The sequence below is a fragment of the Eptesicus fuscus genome, chromosome 1, assembly GCF_027574615.1.
Source record: "Eptesicus fuscus isolate TK198812 chromosome 1, DD_ASM_mEF_20220401, whole genome shotgun sequence".
Taxonomy (NCBI): domain Eukaryota; kingdom Metazoa; phylum Chordata; class Mammalia; order Chiroptera; family Vespertilionidae; genus Eptesicus; species Eptesicus fuscus.
This window is the reverse complement of record NC_072473.1, coordinates 75739878-75759728: the sequence shown is the minus strand read 5'-3', so window position 1 is coordinate 75759728 and position 19851 is coordinate 75739878. Positions and strand designations below refer to the sequence as shown.

Sequence of the window (19851 nt, the reverse complement as noted above, 5' to 3'; positions counted from 1 at the left end):
TTATAATTGGGATTCTGGAATGTTGTAATATTTCATTATTTTAGAGAAAGGCCAGGACTCATTCTATGATTAAAGGAAATTCATGGTGTATGTAAGTTCTGCACTGGGATTAGTTACCTTGTAAAATGGAAAAAAAATTTCTAGTGCCTTAGGAAATATTAATTTACATAAAAGCAATTGGACTATTAATTAAAATCATTTACATTGTTCTTTGCAGCAGATTTCTATATTTAGTGAACTTTGATTATATTACTGTATATGTCTGAAAAATTACTTTTAAAAATACCCTTCTATATTTCAGACATTTCCTGTCAGATAGGCTTTCCTCTTAAAGTTTTAACAAAATACAGCTTTAGTATTTTCAAGTACTGCAATAACAAGTGAATTGCTACTAAAATCATGCCAGAAAGAACCAATGCTGGATATCTTTTAATGAATAGGCAAAGACTGTTTGCAGGAAAATAGTTGCTTTTATGTACTGCCTAAAAAGATTTTCTATTCTCTGAAGGCAGTTAATCATCTCCCCACTCCTCTAAGTACCAACCCCACATCTTTAACTTAAATTAAACACTGGTGAGAATTAAAGAGATTTTTATTATACTTTACTTAAATTCACATAGTATGATGCAAATCACTACATCTACAATAGCTTATATAAATAAGTGAAAGAGTAATGTTAATTTCACAATATTGTGCAGGGAAACAAAATATGAACTAGAATTTTATTCCTTCACTCCCTGACCCTGTGTGGGTGTAAGCACTCTGTGTAGGTGTGTGAATCATAGCTGGAAATCTAGGCAGCTCCTATTGCCAGAGCTTTATATAGAAGCATCCTAACAAAGAAGTCATGTCCCCAACTGCCAGCTGAAGGTAAGACACCAAATAGCTTCAGGGAGAGGTGATAGAGATTAAAAACAAAACAAAACACAGTTAATAGCCAGCAAAGCTGTCATAAAGCTGAGGAATATTGGTATTTCTGATGTTACCACACTTTATTGGCTATAGATAGAATTGTGAAGTAGGTAATATTTTTTTGGGAGAGAATATTCTCCCCTTTCATGCACATTCATTGATTTATTCATCAATGAGGGCCTAGTGCTAATCAGTCACTCTGCTAAGTGCTGTGTATACTAAGATGAATGAAACAAGGTCCCTGGATCTCCAGCAGTATAATACTGCTTCCAGGTTACAACTCATCCTAACTGCTAGTTTGTACTCAAGTCACTGCCAACAAATTAATTCCTGTTATGGTATCAGTTGTCAAAGTTAAGATGTTACCTTTCCCAGGACCATGTGCCTTTTAAACAGGGACTCAAAGATCCTATAGATTTTAAAACACAAATAAATGTTGCTTTAATGATGGATGAAATTTCAGGTAATATATCACAGGCATGAGGACATTGTTGGGCAGGGGAATTCCTGGGACACAGGTGACTGGCTCCCCAATCCTTCTCTAAGACATAAAAAGTAGTCATTCTTAGGAAGCTAAGGAAATGACCCCTCTTGGTTAACAGAAAAAATCATATATTTTAGTGGTAAGAAACAATGAAATTAAAACTCTACCATTAGTAAAAAGCAAAAAAGTCAAGAACACTGATTGAAAATTGAATGGATGATATAAAGTAGATAGAAGACAACTTCATGTAATTAATAATCTACTGTCCTATATTGTTTAAGAGGACACAGCTAGGAACAATGAGTTTGAAAAATAAATTTCTAAAAACAGGATATTCAGCAATGAACTGAATGGCTCTGTCACTGAAAGTACCCAGTAAGTAAATTGATGGCCACCAGACAGTATTTTAGTTAAATTCCTGAAGTACATGGAAGATTTATATTTTTAATGTTTAGTCTATGAATCTATTAGTCAATGATAATTAGGAATCCAGGAAAGACACAAATGTATACACAAGAATACACAAAAATAAGCAAAGAGCAAATTAACATGACCTAAACTATGTTTATAAGTGTTGAATAGATGCCAAGTAAAGGAGAGAGCATGGTAAACTGTTAGTCAATAAAAGCTTCTAACAGGAAATAAATTTTGCCCAAGATTTTAAAGTGAGAAAAAGACATGGATAGGCGAAGAAGGAAAATAAGCCAAGACAGGGGATGACTTCATCAGCATCTTCTTAATATTACCATTTTTAGTGTGCTATAGAGCAGGCAACATGTACTATAGTATTTGTACTCTATAGAAGAGACAACTGGGATGAAAAGACTGGAATTCAGAAAGGTTAAATAACTTTTTCCCAAGGTCACACAGGTAGAAAACAGATAGTAGATCTAGCATTCAAATTTAGGTCTGTCTCCCTACAAAACCCATACCTAAATCACTACTACGAATTACTACTTCTCATAGAACCCATATTGTATACTCGAAGGCTCAGAGAATTAGGAAATGTAAAACTTGGGGAGACAGGACAAATAATTGGCCCTCAGTAAATATTTATTGAATGAATAAGTAAACACTTGCTTTTTAGATGAAAAAAACAAAAAACAAAAACCACCCACATTTTTATGTATTATTTTGTTTCCATGTTAGAAAACCCACTTGTCAGTCAGAGCTTGCTCTCCCTAAGAACTTAACTCCTAGTCACAGACTGCACAATTTCCCTTGGCCCAAGTTATGGATATGTAAACAAGAATAGCACTCCAGGGCTTTATCCCCAAGGGTTTAACCTCACCTCTTGTATCCCAGGTGAGTGAGGTAACATGTGGTAATATGCAACAGGTTAGAGCCCTAGTGTTTCTATTTAGACCTGTTTAAGCTTTATTGAGCCAAAAGGCTAAAGTTTTCAGGAGAGAAAGGATGCATTCTTTGTGAGATGGTCCGAGAAACTACTGTCTCCCTTTAGCCAAAATCCAACTTACCTCTCTCTCCATCTGAGTTCTGTTTCAAGAATTCTCTACAAAGCCCTTTGGCAAATATGGCCATTTTGGTATATCCTGACTTTTTGATAAGACTAATTTTCTAAAAGCATTTTCCTGTATGGTTGGAATGATACTAAATTTCTAAGAATTAACCACTGTGACCTCTAACTGCAACTAATTCTACTGTACCTAAGTTACTGTGCATTAAGACGCTGGTTATATCCTATACTAGCTTTCCCGTTGCAGGAAAATTCCTGCAATGGGATTTCCTGCTGCACTCTACCCTGCCTCCGTTCCTCCCTTGCCGCCCGCCTCGCCTTCTCCTCCGGCCCGCCCGCGTTTCCCTTCGCCCCCGGCCCCGCCTCCGCCCCACCCTTGCCGCCCGCCTCGCCTTCTCCTCCGGCCTGCCCGCGTTTCCCTTCACCCCCGGCCCCGCCCCCGCCCCGCCCTTGTCACCGGCCCTGCCTTCTCCTCCAGCCAGACCGCGTTTCCCTTCACCCCCGGCCCCGCCCCCGCCCCGCCCTTGTCACCGGCCCTGCCTTCTCCTCCAGCCAGACCGCGTTTCCCTTCACCCCCGGCCCCGCCTCCGCCCCACCCTTGTCACCGGCCCTGCCTTCTCCTCCAGCCGGACCGTGTTTCCCTTCGCCCCCGGCCCCGCCCCCGCCCCGCCCTTGTCACCGGCCCCGCCTTCTCCTCCAGCCTGCCCACGTTTCCCTTCGGCCCCGGCCCCGCCTCCGTTCCGCCCTTGCCGCCCGCCCCGCCTTCTCCTCCAGCCCGCCTTCGTTTCCCTTCGCCTACGGCCCTGACTTCGCTCCTCCCTTCTCCTCCCCCCGCCCCCCTGGCTTGCTTGCTTCTTCGAAGCTTTACTCACCTTTGCAGCTCTTGGCTTCTTTCAACACTGTCTTGATATGCAAATTAGCCGCCATCTTTGTTGGGGCAATTTGCATACTCGTCCTGATTGGTTGGTGGGCGTGGCTTGGCTGGTGGGCGTGGCTTAGGTGTAGCGAAGGTGCGGTCAATTTGCATGTTTGTCTATTATTAGATTAGATGAGGCTACTACAAATAATCACTGGAAAATTATTTTGACAAATGGTTATTTGGTCCATGTAGACACTTTTAGAGCTAAAATAATGTCAAACATCCCATTTGACTTGATTCTACACTCCTCTGCCTCCTCCTCTGCTGAAATGACGACTTTGAGGAAAATAACCCAATTTACATTTTTCATTTAAAAGCTAAAAATATATACAAGTAAATGGAGATTGGATTTAATTCAATTCTGTAATTCAGGGCATCTAGGCATTTAGTGATTGCAATTTTGACATCCTAAGCCCTTGACTAAGTTTCTACCAGTTTTCACTAAAATCTGAATCTCCTCAATGCAGAGATAGATGATTAGCATTACTCATAAGAAGCATCATTTATCAGAACACTTAATTAAAATGGCCCCAAATTTTTTATGTGCTTCCTTTATAATTTCATATTTTTATGCAACATGCTCCAGATACATAGGTAGCACTCAACACAAGCCCCAACTTCCGCCAAATTTAAGAATTTAAAGCAGCACCATTTGGAACCTAGGGCTGGTTTAGTTTTTCAGCACCAATTACCTTCTAGTGTACTTCTCCTACCTGCTCAAAGATTATATGCCCCTCCTTCACCCTTATAATCTACAACCACAGCTCTAGGACCCCGCTGTTCTATATTCTTTCATATTTTCATCTCTACCCTATTCATCTCTGCCCTTCTCAGCTCATTTAAGAGTGCCTGCTCTTAGGCAGACAGCTCGCAAGGGTGGGGGGTGGAGGGGGGGATGATGTTGGGGGTGGAGGCATTGAGCAAAAAAAGAAGGAAAAAGAACTCACAGACACGGACAACAGTGTGGCGATTACTGGGAGGCAGGTGAGTGAATGGAGGTGGAAGAGGGCATAGAGGAGATAAATGGTGATGGGAAAAAATAAAGAGTGCCTGCTCTTTCATGAACAATCCCCTCATGTTTTGAATGCACTTCAGTACTTGTCTGAGACAACTTTGTTCCAGAATTTAGTTGGAAATATTGACATTAATGCTCCCTGGTCTCACATTAATGTCATCCTTTGTTATGGCCCTAAAGGGAAGCTGATTTGGTTAATATTCATTTCTGTGTTCCTCTCTTCATATTACTGCTTATTACTTTCTTCTTCCACTGATCCCCTCCCAAAAGTTTCCACTGTCTTCTAGCTCTCTGGTTACATGACACAATGCTTAACTGGTAAAATTATCTCATCTTCAGTGAGGATTATACTAAGGCTTATGATATTTCTTTACCATTCCTGATCCATCTTACTCATGAGGACACCACTTACTCCTCAGTTATTTTCAATAGAGGCAGTTCATCCTTCTGTACACCATGTATTTTAAGTTTATAAGGGGTCTCCTCCCACATGATTGTTTCCAGACCACCTTCCCATCACCCTCGTGCAAAAACAATCCCTGCTTCTTGGAGACTCATGGCAGTCAAGAGACTCATGGCATTTGGTTTTACCACCTTCTATTTCTTTTCTTCCTGTTTGGTCATACACAACCTCCTAGTTACTCCTCCACATACATGAAGCGTTTGTCATTTGGATCACAGTCATCCTCTTCACCCTAAGTTCTTTAAGCATCTAACATTCTGGCCTCAACTTCAGGGATTTTTGCCCCCACTCCTCTTTAGGCACCCCACTGCCATGGCTGTACTCTGGACATTATTGACATTCTGATCTTCCCAGCTTCTGAAATCTTAACAGAAATACTCTACTTTCTGATTGCCTGCCTTGTAACTCTCCAAATGCTGATCTTTGATTTCTCTGCTATCGTCTTCTATAACTTTAACGTCCATGTTGATGACCCTTCCAACACCCTGGAATTCCTTAATTTCTTCAGATCCAGTAACCTTAACACTTTTATGGTAGTGCTTTTCACATTCTGTCTTCAACTAGTTGCATAGATATTGGTTTTCCCTACTATACTTTCCTTCTTGAGGACCTTTATCATTTTTAAATCGTTTTTGGACAGTACCTTGCATAGTATATGCTCACTAGAGAGGTGGTGTCATGTGCTGATTAAGAGCACAAACTCTCAAGTCAGGATATTAGGGTTTAAATTCTAGCTTTACAGCCTACTAGCTATATATCCATGGGAAGTTAATCAACCTCTCTATGCCCCAGTTATCTTATATATAAACTAGAGGCCTGGTGCATGAAATTTATGCCCTGGTGGGGCCTTCAGCCTGGACTGTGCCCTCTTGCAGTCTGGGAGCCCCCTGGGATGTCCAACTGCCAGCCCATGGGGAGTGGACCTAAGCCGGCAGTCAGACATCCTTAGCACTGTCGTGGAGGCAGGAGAGGTTCCCGTCACCACCACTGTGCTCAGCAGCCATGAGCCTGGCTTCTGGCTGAGCAGTGCTCCCCCTATGGGAGTGCATTGACCACCAGGGGTCAGCTCCTGAGTTGAACGTCTGTCCCCTGGTGGTCAGTGTGCATCATAGCGACCAGTTGTTCTGCCGTAGGGCCAAAACTGACTCTCTGACATCCCCCAAGGGGTCCTGGATTGAGAGAGGGCAAAGGCCAGGCCGAGGGACCCCACTGGTGCATAATTGGGCCCAGGGAAGGGCCCAGGAGGTTGGCCAGCCAGGGAGGGACTGCAGGAGGGCTCCAGGGCATGTCTGGCCCATCTTGCTCAGTCCCAATAGGCTGGACCCCAGCAGCAAGCTAACCTACCAGTCAGAGCATCTGCCCCCTGGTGGTCAGAGCATGTCATAGCGAGCGGTTGAGTGGCCTTAACATATCATTAGCATATTACACTTTGATTGATTGAATGGCCGACTGGCCGACTAGACACTTAGCATAGTAGGCTTTTATTATATAGGATGGGGGTATTAACACTATGTACCTCATGGAGTTGTTGAAATGATTATACTTAGAAGAATACTTGGCACATAGCTAATAGAATGCTTACTAATAACAATCATGTATAATAAAAGTCTAATATGCAAATCGACCGAAGGGCAGAACAATCGGTAGCTATGATGCCCACTGTTCACCAGGGGGCAGACACTCAATGCAGGAACTGCTCCCTGGTGGTCAGTGTGCTCCCATAGGGGAAGCGTCACTCAGCCAGAAACTGGGCTCATGGCTGGCTAGCACAGAGGTGGTGGCAGGAGCTTCTCCCACCTCTGGTGCAGGCGGGCGGTAAGGAGTGAGGGGTCCCAGACTGTAAGAGGGTACAGGCTGGGCTGAGGGGAACCCCCCCCCCCGCAGTGCATGAATATCTCTAGTTACTTTCATAAAGAGTAAGGAAAATAGATTTTAATAGGAATTAGGTGCAATACTGAAAGAAAAAGATCTATGATCAGACTGATGGTTGCCAGAGAGGTTCGAGGTTGGGTGAAGATGGTGAAGGGATTAAGAACTACAAATTGGTGATTACAAAATAGTCATGGAAACGTAAAGTACAGCATAGGGAATAGAGTCAATATTATTGTAACATTTATGTACAGTGCCAGGTGGGTATTTGAAATATCAGGGGGTTACTTTGTAAAGTATATGATTGTCTAACCGCTATTCTGTGCACCTGAAACCAATATAAAATAATATTGAATGCAAACTGTAATTGAAAAATAAAATTTAAAAAAGAGCTCTGATTATTAGGAATAATGAAACTAAGAGACAGTCATTTTAAAATTGAAATTGAAAGCAAGTGAATTAGCAAATTTTCATTTTCTTCTATCTTTACTTTCCACTGAGTAGATGTCAATGTAATGATTATTGCCAGAGACTAATTTATTTGTCCACTTTCATTGCATGGTGACATCATTAGAAGGGCATACGGAGAATATATATTATTACAATTTGGATAAAATATGATATACATCTAAAAATCTAAAAGCTATTAACTAATATTATATTGCTAAACGTGTATGTGGTCATGGCAGGTTCTGAGCACAGGTGGAATAGATTGTTGTTTGATGTGAAGAGTAATGCTCTGAAATATCGTTTCTCCAACTTCACTGTTCCACAGTTCTGTCAAAAGTCCTGATAGTATCATTAGTTAGAATTTGGGTTTGTTCGAGTGGCATGTTGTTTCCAGGTGCAGCAAATAAAGTCCCACCTGGTACACTTTATCAGAGTAGTTCCTGCATAGCTAACAATTCCCTAAATGAGCAGGACATGAGATTTGAAAGTTTAGATGTAAATGGATATAATTTATTTAAATGAAGTCCTTGCTGCCTAGGGAAGATAGGCTTGCATAATGAAGAGAGGTAGCTGGGGTAAGAGGACTTAGAAACCAATACTTGATATAAAGAATGGGAGAGAGTATTTAAGAGAAACTAGTCTGTTTTATACAATCCTGCTCAGGCATTTTTTTGTATTTACGCACGCGCGCGCGCGCGCGCACACACACACACACACACACACACACACACACACACACACACGAACACATGCATATTCCTTCCTGATAATTAACTAACAACAATTTTGGGGGAAATCAATGTCCTGGCAGCAAATTACAACGTAATATATAAAGCCTTAAAATTTCAGGAGGAAGAGGCCAAAAGTTAAGCAAAAAACATATTAATGAACAAAAAGCATGTGTTTGAACTCCCACAAAACATTTATTTTAAGATGGAGAAAGTGAGATAAAACGTACTTGAAAGAACTCAAACTATATGTACTCAGTTTGGTTTTTATGGATACCAGAATCTAGAAGCACTATATATTTGACTTCCTTATAAAAATATAAACTCTTATGCAAAGATGTATGTATGTGTCTGAATGGGGGAGAGAGAGTCGAAAGACAGCACTTGGAGACTTTTGTGAATGTATGAGAGAGCAGTACTAAAATCTTATTATTGTAAGCCACATTATATTAAAGGTTGTGACGTTTGTAGAGTTTCATAAATTTCAAGCATAGCTGATGTATTTTCCAGACCTAACATGTTATATACTTGTTAGTGCATCTCATGATCATACCAGTTCTTAAAATAACTGTCATTTTTATTTACATTGTGGTATGATTGTCAAATATTTTGCTTATGAATATTTTTTCCTGATATATCTCCTCAGGCAAGGAAAACAAAAGAAAATATAAACAAACAGGACTACATAAAACTAAAAAGATTTGCACAGCAAAAGAAACAAAAAACAAACAAACCAAAAAACCCCACACAAAACATCGACAAAATGAAAAGGTTATGCACTGAATGGGAGAACATATTTGCCAATGATACCTCCAGTAAGGGGTTAATATCCAAAATTTATAAAGAACTCATACAACTCAACATCAAACAAACAAACAAACAATCCAATTTAAAAAAATGGGCACAGGACCTGAATAGATACTTCTTCAAAGAGAACATACAGATGGCCAATAGACATATGAAAAGATGCTCAATGTCACTAATCACCAGAGAATTGCAAATTAAAACCCCAATGAGATGTCGCCTCACATCTGTCAGAATGGCTACTATCAATAAATCCAGAAATTTATGTTGGTGAGGATGTGGAGAAATGGGAATCCTCATGCACTGTGATGGGAATGCAGATTGGTGCAGCCACTATGAAAAATGGAACTGCCTTGTGACCCAAAAATTCCACTTCTGGATATATATCTGAAGAAACCTAAAACACTAAAAAGAAAGGATATTTATACGCCCATGTTTATTGCAGCATTATTTACAATAGGCAAGATATGGAAGCACCCCAAGTGCCCATCAATAGATGAGTGGATAAAAAATGGTGTGATACATACAATAAAATATTACTTGGACATAAAAAGAATAAAATCTTACCATTTATGACAGTACAGATAGACCTAGAGTGTATTATGTCAAGTGAAATAAGTCAATCAGAGAAAAATAAATACCATATGATTTCACTAATGTGGAATCTAAGAACAATATAAACGAGCAAACAAAACAGAAACAGAGTCATAGACACAGAGAACAGACTGATGGTTGCCAGAGGGCCTGGGTGAAAAAGGTAAAGGGATTAAGTAGTACAAATCGATAGTTGCAAAATAGTCACAGGGATGTAAAGTACAACATAGGGAATATAGTCAATAATATTGTAATAACTATATCTGGTGCAAGGTGGGTACTGGAAATACTAGGGGAAACAGTTTGTAAAGTATATGATTGCCTAACCACTGTGCTGTACACCTGAAACTAATACAAAATGATACTGAATGTAAACTATAATTGAGAAATAAAATTAACACATATTTTGCTTATAAATCTGTCTTCTTGCCCATGTTTTTCTATTTTATATTTTTCTCTACATTTACTATTCATTACTCTTTACTATGGCACTTTATCTTGTTTTTATAACCAATAATTTTGGTTTTTGTAAAATTCTTTATTAGTATTACGTATGTCTCCTCCTCGCCCCCTCATTGACCTCTCCTCAGCCACTCCAATTTTTCTAATTTTTAAGATGCTTTTAAATTTTGTTAGTGTATTACAACTTGGCACTCAAGTTGAAATCATACGTATAAACAATGAATATGTTTTTAATCCTTTTATTCAGGGCAATAATAAAACTATATCTAAAAACAAACAAAAAACTGTCCTTTTAAACTATTGTTTCTCTATTTCACTTTATTATTTCTCCTAAAATGACAATAAATCATTGGATTCCCCCTTTGAATTATATGCTGTAATAATATAATGTATATGTATATAGTCATGTGCCACATAACAACATGTCTGTCAACTATGGACTGCATTTACAATGGTGGTCCCAGCCTAAGAACAATAGGCTTAGGTGTATAATAGGCTATACCAGCTAGGTTTGTGTAAGTATACTCTATGATGTTCGCACAATGATGAAATCACCTAAGAACACATTTCTCAGAACATATTCTTGCTGTTATGCTGGAGATGACTGTATTTATATGTTGATCTACATACATACATATATACATATATATATATATATTTATATTCTAGCTATATATGTATTTATATTCTAGCTTGCTAGTAATAATAACAAGATTCCAAAGCCTTACTGAAGTCATGAAACTTGATAAAGAGTACCTCCTAGAAACTTCTATCAAGCAACACACTAATGTAGACCAGTTGGAACATTTTTCTTAGTAAAGTCAGGAACACGTCAACGATATACACTATTACACTACTGGACCCCAAGGCATGAGAATAAAACCACTGGATAGAATTAAGAGGTACAATCAATATAAAAAATGAGGTAAAACTTTGTAGAGAAAATTGTGATTTATCATGAAAATTCAGAGAATCAATGGACAAACAAAATTAATAGTTCAACAAGGTGGTCAGATGTAAAATTAACATCAATAATGCAAAGTCAATATCAATAGCTTACTTAGTTATCAGCCATAATTATGTTCATTGAAATAGTATGTACAAAAGAATGGAAATAAAAACAACCCAAATGTTCATTTATAGGGGAGTGGGTAAATAAATTATGTGTGTATACACACAATGAAATATTATGCAGTATTTAAAAGAACGAATTAGATCTAAATGTAAATCTATTGACAGGGTAATAACTCCAATTCCTACTGTTGAGTGGCAAAAGAAAGCTACAGAATAAGTGTGTTAATGTTAAAAATAAAACACAAGTTGCCCTGGCCCATGTGGTTCAGTTGGTTGAGCATCGTTCTGTGCACCAAAAGGTCACCGGTTTGATTGCTGGTCAGGGCCCATGCCCAGGTAGCTGATTCAGTCCTTGGTTGGGGTGTGTATGGGAGGCAATCAATTGATGTTTCTCTTTCACATTGATGTTTCTTCCTCTCTCTAAAAAATCAATAAAAATATTAAAAAATAATAAAACACAAGTTGACTATTATATATATATGTACATATACATACACATGCATGTGTATATATACTAGTACATACTAGTATATGCATATATATATATAGCATAGTAAGTGTGTGGGGAGGTGTGAAGAGCTGAGGTCAGAGTGGTAGGCAGAAGCTAGGTGATTCATAGATGGGTAAGGGCATGGAAAGGAGTTTTCATTTGCTCTAAGTGCTATGAGAAGCCACTGACATATTTTAAAGTGTGTGATTTATTACTTCTAAACAGCCACTTGGTTTCAGTGTAGAGTGGGCTTGGAAGGGTATGAGAGAAATAGGGAGATCAATTAGGAAGTTACTGCAGATATCTGAGGATGAAGTTTTGGAGATGGATACATCTATACATATTTGAGATCATTTGAAGTAGAACTGGTTGATTTCTTTGAATTAAGTTCTTCTTTATATGTATATCTGAGCCTAAGCCTTATTGAAGTTTTTAATCTTTTCACTTCATTTATATACTATTTTTTAAAATTTCCCCTCTCATTTCTAGAAAAATTTTCCCCGAAAACATGTGAGTTTGCTTCTCTGATTAAACTCTTCCTTTCCATGTACTTAATTACTTTGGAATGGTGAGTTTTGGGGATCCTGAAATGCTGCAAATCTCACTTCATTGGATACAGTTAAAATGATAAAAACGTAAGAACCATTTTATCTCTCTCAAATTACTGACTTTGCTGAAGTAAATTACATTCAAATTTAAGTATTTCTTAAAGAAATTTACCTATTTAACTGCATATTTAACTTTCAAAACCTGTTTGCTCAGCAAGCGATAAACTTGCTCTAAACTTGCTCCAAATTTTCTGCTTTAATAACTGAGTAGTCCTGACTTTTCTTGCATACCTGGGACAGAATTGGATGAATGTTTCTGAAGCATTTGAAAAGGATTGTTAAGTTACATGGCTACTTAAGGATACCATAAGCATATCCTTATATTTCCAACCCCATAAAAATGCTAAGTCAAAACACACTGCAAATTGGGAAACTTTGATTTAAAGGTTTACCTCCAAGTACCAGGCTATAGACTATTCCTTCTCAGTGGGAGCTCTTCTCCAATTGAACTTCCCCCATTCAGAAAGAGAATACTCCTAATAGGGAAAATGTAAATAGACTGGGCAGAGGAGTAAGGACAGTGTGTCTCCTCAACATGAAAGCATGAGAAACAAAGGGTGCAGAAGCATTGCTTAGACTTGCTTGGGTCCTTGAAAGCAGCATACAGGGGATAGAGATGCACAGAAATATAAAGTCGGGGGAGAAAATATATTTGTACAACAGTAAAGGCATGAGCATAATGCACTGTCAGTGAGAAAGAGACATGTAGCCTCTGACATCTGGGACCTGGCCTGGCACAATCAATCTGGCCTTGGTATTTTCTTGTTGAACATAAACAATTTCACAGAATATCAACATGAGAAAAGGTCATTCCATGACCGTGATAGATCAAGGCAAAAACAAAACCACTCCAATTATCATGTTTGAATACAGTCAAAATATGAACAGTGTCCAAACCACAAAAATGACCAACATCTGCCATCCTGGCTAACATGAGTGACTGTTGCTTCTTTATTAATTACTAGTGGCCTGGTGCACAAAATTTGTGCACGGGGGCGGGGGTTCCCTCAGCCCAGCCAGCACCCTCTCCAATAAGGGACATCCCTCTCGCAATCGGGGACCACTGACTACTAACTGATCACCTGCCTGCCTGCCTGATCGCCCTTAACCACTCTGCCTGCCTGCCTGATTGCCCCAAGCTACCTCTGCCTATCTGCCTGATTGCTCCTAACTGCCCTCTCCTGCAGGCCTAATCTCACCCCCAACAGCCCTCCCCGGCTGGCCTGAGTGCCCCTAACCCCTTGCTGGCCTGATCTCACCCCCAACTGCCCTGCCCTGCCGGCTTGATTGCCCCCAACTGCCTCTGCCTTGGCCACCATAACCATGGATTTGTCCAGAAGGAAGTCGGACATCCAGAAGATGGCTGGTCAACTAGGTCTAATTAGCATAGTATCCTTTTATTAGTATAGATAGATTATATAGGATAGGATTGCTTAAATGGGGGGGGGGCTTTTTCAGCAGGAGGAGATGCTCTTGGCAGACAAAAATACATAATCCCTATATCTGGACTGATAGCTGGCCATATGCACTATACTGCCAAACTGGTCACTAAAAAATTGAACCACTTTCTTACACCTTACACCAAACAGCTGTTGCCCTTAAAACCCCTCCTCAATCCCAACCTTAGGTTCTGTCTTCACAGTTCACCCGGATTAGGTTCTGATTGATTGGTGTCTATGCCAGTCAGTGTCAAAAGCTCTGCCTCCTAGGCAGCTATTGGCTCCTCGCAGTTCACCCAGTTTTGGTTCTGATTGGTCAGTTTCTATGCCAGTCAGTGTCTCCAGGCTTATCTCCAGGCCTGATTAGAGAGGCGGGACTGATCAGCAGCTGCCCCAGGCTGCTGGCAAATGGGCTGACCTGCTGACCTCTCAGAGAGAGAGAGATGCTTGGATGCTGGTGAGGCCTGAAGAGAGAGAGCCCCGCCTTTGTCTCTCTCTGACAGGTCAGCAGTTCAGCCTGCTCACCAGTCCCCACCCACCCGAGGCTGCTGCATGCACAGCCTGGCGTTTGGTCATCCCTTCGGTCATTTTGAACATTACAGACTGTGGCTCTTTATATATATAGATAGCTTTAGCTTAGGGTTAGTCTTCCATACTTACATATAAGATTTATTTAGAAATCTGATCAGTGAATTATCCTCACTTCCTGTCAGCATCCAAGTCTAGAACAAAGCCAGCTAGAGTGACCAACTCAGCCTGGTTTTCCCAAGGATTTCCTGGTTTTAGCACTTAAAGTACTCAGTCTTGAGCAAAAATAGGATGGCTGTTCAAATGCCTGCTTCCTTAAACTCTCCCCCAAATCATGTAAAGCAAGATCAAATCCTGTAAGTCATTTCTATCACCCTTTTATTGAGACACTTCATAGTTTCCCTTCTTATACATTCACCCTTTGTTGCAATAAGTAATAAACTCAACATTTTCAAGTACAGGTCTTTTCCTAGTGGTCTCTCATTGAAGGGAATTGCCATCAGTAAGAAGCAAAAAGGAACATTGTGGAAAAGCTAATAAGGCCTAGCTAGCATAGAAAAACGGGACTGAAGGAATTAAAAGGTGGGGGAACCAAAGAAATATGAAAAGATGGCACAGCCCTCAGGGGCTGGAGTGTGGTTTTCTGAAAAGGTGGTTTTTAGGAGTGATAAAAGATAAGGTGATGGAATGTGAAGGCATGAGCTTTTGTAGGAGGAGGAGTTGTTGCTCCACCCTCTGTGCCTGAACCGAAAGAAACACTAATGAAAAGACAGCAAAAACAAACAAAAATTTGGCTTATGATATAAAATGACTCAATCTTTAATGGCCTAGAGCAGTGATTTTCAACCTTTTTCATCTCATGACACACATAAGCTAATTACTAAAATTTTGTGGCATACCAAAAAATAACTATATTTTTTAAATCTTTATTGTTGCAAGTATTACAGATGCCCCTTTCCCCGCATTGACCCTTTCTAGCCCCCCCCCTCAGCCCCAGGCCTTCATCACACTGAAATAGCTTTAATTTTGATTCATTCACAGTGGATTGTTGGTTGGTTGTTGTAATTTTTTTATTTGACAATCTAAGGGAAAAGAGGTCAGTGCCCCTGACTAAATAGTCAGGTATTGCATGTTTTAAAAGTGCTTGCAGCACACCGGTTGAAAAATTGCTGTCCTAGAGGCTGATCATAGTTTTCCACACTTGTTTGCCTATGTTTGTCAACTGCATCATATAATAGTTTCTATATAAGGGAAATTTCTGAGAAGGAAGAACTGCAATGACACACTGGTGAACAGGTGTTATTAGTGCAAAACACTAACCTTACAATTTTAATCCTTTGGGGTTGAGATCATCCAATGTTAAATATCAATATTCATTAAGTAAAATAAAGGCCCCAGAACAGTGCCTGGCATATAATAAATGGTAATACATATTAACTATTGTAATTACTATGATTATACTATTTTTTCAATGTGTTCATTTTAAAACGGGCAATTCCATAGTTAAAAAAAAAAAAGTTTTGATCACATATTCTTGATTATGTAGGAGGTATATATTGAATGATAAATGTAACTTCTATGTTTTTTAAAGTCGGCTCAGAGCCATATATTCAAATGACTGTTTACATGCCTTTTGGCAAGATTTACTGTAAGCGACCTTTGGTAAATCTTTTAAATTCAGTTGCTGAGTACCTACATTCCACTAGATGTTGGCCTGTACTGCATGTTGCAAAGCAAGTTTTGAAAACAGTACTACCATTTAGTTTCATACGTTTTATACTTTAAAAATGTCCAGGGAGTGAACAAGCAGAATGTGATTGTCCATGGAAAAGGAAACCTAGAGTACTCAGAATCTTAGAAGTTGAAACATAAGTAGGTTCCTTAGAACAGGTTTAATTTCTAATTTTCATCAGAAAGCTGCCTCATTTATTTCTACAAAATAAAAGTCACATAAAAATATAAGAACACACAGGGAATATTTATGAAGTGCTCTTAAAAATAAAGTGACTGACTTTTGGCAATGTCTAGGATATGTTACAAAGGTGTCAAGTAGAGTTTTGTACATTTATAATAATTTTGTACCACTGAAAGACCACTTCACTTGGTTTTTCAATACCCAATAAAATAATCAGCTTGTTTTTCAAACATTAGTACTTAATTATATTATATATGTACAACCTGGAATGGTCCAACCCTTCTACTAGTTTTAACAGAAATTTGATTTTCATTTTTATAATTCTGACACCTCTTTAATTTACATTAGTTTTTTCAGAGGCCAAATTTGGCAGGGAGAACACCAATTATTCTGATGTTATGTTTTGTCAACTCTTACCTTGTTTGGTATTATTACAAGTCTGGGGTCAAAAATATCCATACCCACCCACAGTATTAAAAACTTGGGTCAGAAGTCTACTTCTTCAGTGGTTTAAAAATCATTTATTTGGAATGTGGCTTTTTTTTTTACAAAATAAAAAAAATAGTCATTCTCAGAAGCAAATCCCTTTATAAAGTTAATAAATTGGTGATTATATATACTTAAGAAGTCATAAGTAAATATTTATAAGGGAAACCTTTACTTTAGATGTGAATTATACAGTTATCCTATTTCTGCCATACCCTTTTCAATGTATAATGTTTCTTATAGAGTAGTTTTATATGTATTATTCCCACAAACAGATTCAGGTCTCACTTGTATACAGCAATCAAATTCGCATTTATGTAAACATTTTTCACACTTACAATAAGCTATTGTTTAATCATAATAATGAGTCCATTTTGCAGCCATAGCATACCTAAATACATATAGCTCTTTTTGCATAAGAAACTGAACCAAACTGAAAAGTACAAATTAACAAATAAAAAAATATTTGATTTCTTTAAGCTTTAGAGGTAAATGCACATATTATTAAAACACAATTATATAATACACACTGAGAAAACTAATACAGCTTAAAAAAACTGTGAAAGAAAATAGGATCTACTTCATGAATTGCTTTTGTCCTTAGACCAAATTAATTACAAATATCGAGTAATAGTCAATTTCAAGTAGTGCCAGGCAAGAAAAATTAAAGTAAAATTGTTTTATACCTTCATTGCCAGATCAAGAGTAATTCTAGATGGAAATACCATTTTACGATAAACAAAGACATTACCTCTTTTGTGGAACCTATGTATTATTACTTACCGAAATTTGCCATCTGTATCGTCTGGTTGCCAGTCTCTGGAACGTTGTAAATCACAACAGCATCAGCATTTCTTCTGCTTGCTATTTGAATTTTTTCTGAAAATGTACAATTACCTCTTTCTATCAGTGCAATCCAAGGCTTCTCGGTATTAGTAAACTCAGTGTTGTAGTCACAAGCTTGGTAGTTATTGTTCTTGGGGATGCCCACCGCCCCCATCGCATTAGCTACTGGTGAGGCTAAGCCGTAAACACCACATTCACACGTATCTGTTGTAGTATAGTTGCTGGTTTCATTGTAATAATGCACAGTCACATAGGCGTTCACTGGAAAGGATGCTGTGATTTTAAATAAAAAGGTAAAAATTACAAGCAGCCGAAACCAACTGGACTTATTCTCCTGGTTCATTGCTTGTTCATTTGAGCATAAAATTTAAGATGTCTGCTGATATTTCCAACTATCAGTCACCATTTGTTCACGCAGTTCCCCGCTAAGCAGAAGTTTGAAATTTCAGTTGCAAGCAGGTAACTGATCTCACCTCAGGCAACATAAGCTCTGAATACATCAGCTCTATTTCACTTTACTTATCTACATTCCCTTTTGCCTGCCCCTCCTCCAACTGTACACACACGTAACCCTTCACCAAGACTACCTTAGTAATAAATAACACCATCAACTTTATTCTACATGTCAACTTATCAGGGTTGGATGACTTCCTGCACTGACATTTCCCCCCCTACTGTTCCAGCTAATGCACTTTCATAAACATGGAGTGGATTGGAACGAGGAACTGGACTCTTGGGAATCCCATGTGACAAGTCTGAAAGTCACCTCTCTCAGAATATCTAAAACACCAAACTGGTTTTCCAAGCCCTGCTGAAATATGCTATCAACCAGTTTAGCCAGAAGTAAGTTAAGATCCACAATTTTAATTGCTAGGGCATTAGTGGAATTGGATTTTACAACCCTTTCCCCTTTTATTTCTTTTTGGAATATTTTTTAATAGGTTCCCCAAGGTATATCTTCTGCCACATTGTTTATTCATTGAAAAGTAAACATATTTCAGTAGCAAAGATCCTTTACTTTCAAGTAAAGTGCCTTATCCATGGTAGGCACTCAAATATTTGTTGATTGATAGATACTTATGAGTTGCTGCATTCCATTAATTTTTATGTTCCATGTGTTATACTCTAACAAGGTCATTCAATATTTAATTTTTGACATTTAGAATTTTAAATTCTATTTATTTTAAATGCATAGACATATTTATTTATTTCAGTGCTTCCTTTATTGTAAGCTCTTTTTTTTAAACCAGGAATCATTGGACACTCACAGCACTTGGACATTGTTATGGGGTCAACTGCTCTTGGCAAGTTGCTGTGGTAGGGAGATTTCAATGTGTGCCAAGGGCTGGTGAAGGAGTAGATAAATTAACAAGAAAACAAACAGAGATATCAGAAGTCTGATTGGGTCAAGAGTTAGCAAACTAGACAAGCAGGCATTAGGCTGTCACAGAAGCAGAAAGACACCAGGTCAAAAGGAGGGCAGGCACAATGGTAGTCTGAAGTCCAAGGAAAGTAGTCTGGAATCAGGAAGAATACTAAAGTCAAGGGGACAGGAAAAAAAATAGGAAAATAGGAGACATTGTTGAAAGAGATGATCATTGGGACTATTTCTTCCTCTTGCTTCCTGTCTGTTCTTAGGCATCTGAGATATTAACTTTGGAATGGATCCTGCAGTTGGAAACAAAAAGTTAACACTACTCAGCAGCGGTGAGGAGTTCAAGGAATCTACACTTGAACCTAATGAATAAACCCCAACAGAAGCACAATACAAATATAAACCTTTCAAATATATTATAGCTGCCAATTATGTATCTGTGTATCTACTCCCCTACGGTACCTGGTATTAGTGGCACTTTTAAAATTATTTTTTTTTAATTTAAATTTTATTTTTACTCTTTTTAAAATTGATTTTAGAGAGAGCGGAAGGGAGAAGGAGAGAGATAGAAACATCGATGAGAAACATGGATCAGCTGCCTCCTGCACGTCCCTACTGGGCATTGAGTCCCCAACCCTGGCATGTGCCCTTACTTGGAATCGAACTGGCGACCTCTTGGTCCATGGGTCAACGCTCAACCACTGAGCCACAACGGCCAGGCATAGTGGCACTTTGCACATAGTAATCATTCAATAATTATTCACGAACTTGAACTGTAAAGTTTAAAGGTCTTGTGTATTAGCTTATGGTCTATTAAAGAACAAATGCAAATAGTTTATTATTTTGCTATTAGCATTACCATTTTGATATTAAAACTCATAATATAGTCTGTATTCACTAGACCAAAAAACAA

The 19851-nt window shown here is 38.6% G+C and overlaps 1 protein-coding gene across 1 annotated transcript in view; it reads right to left on the bottom strand.

Moving 5' to 3' along the window:
- RNF128 (ring finger protein 128) overlaps positions 1–17906 on the bottom strand; it is a 137613-nt gene extending 119707 nt beyond the window's left edge. Inside the window, exon 1 of the mRNA XM_008156329.3 lies at positions 17501–17906. Within this exon, the coding sequence (XP_008154551.1) occupies positions 17501–17906 (406 nt within the window). The remainder of the gene's footprint in view (positions 1–17500) is intronic.
- Between the last annotated feature and the right edge of the window lie 1945 nt (positions 17907–19851).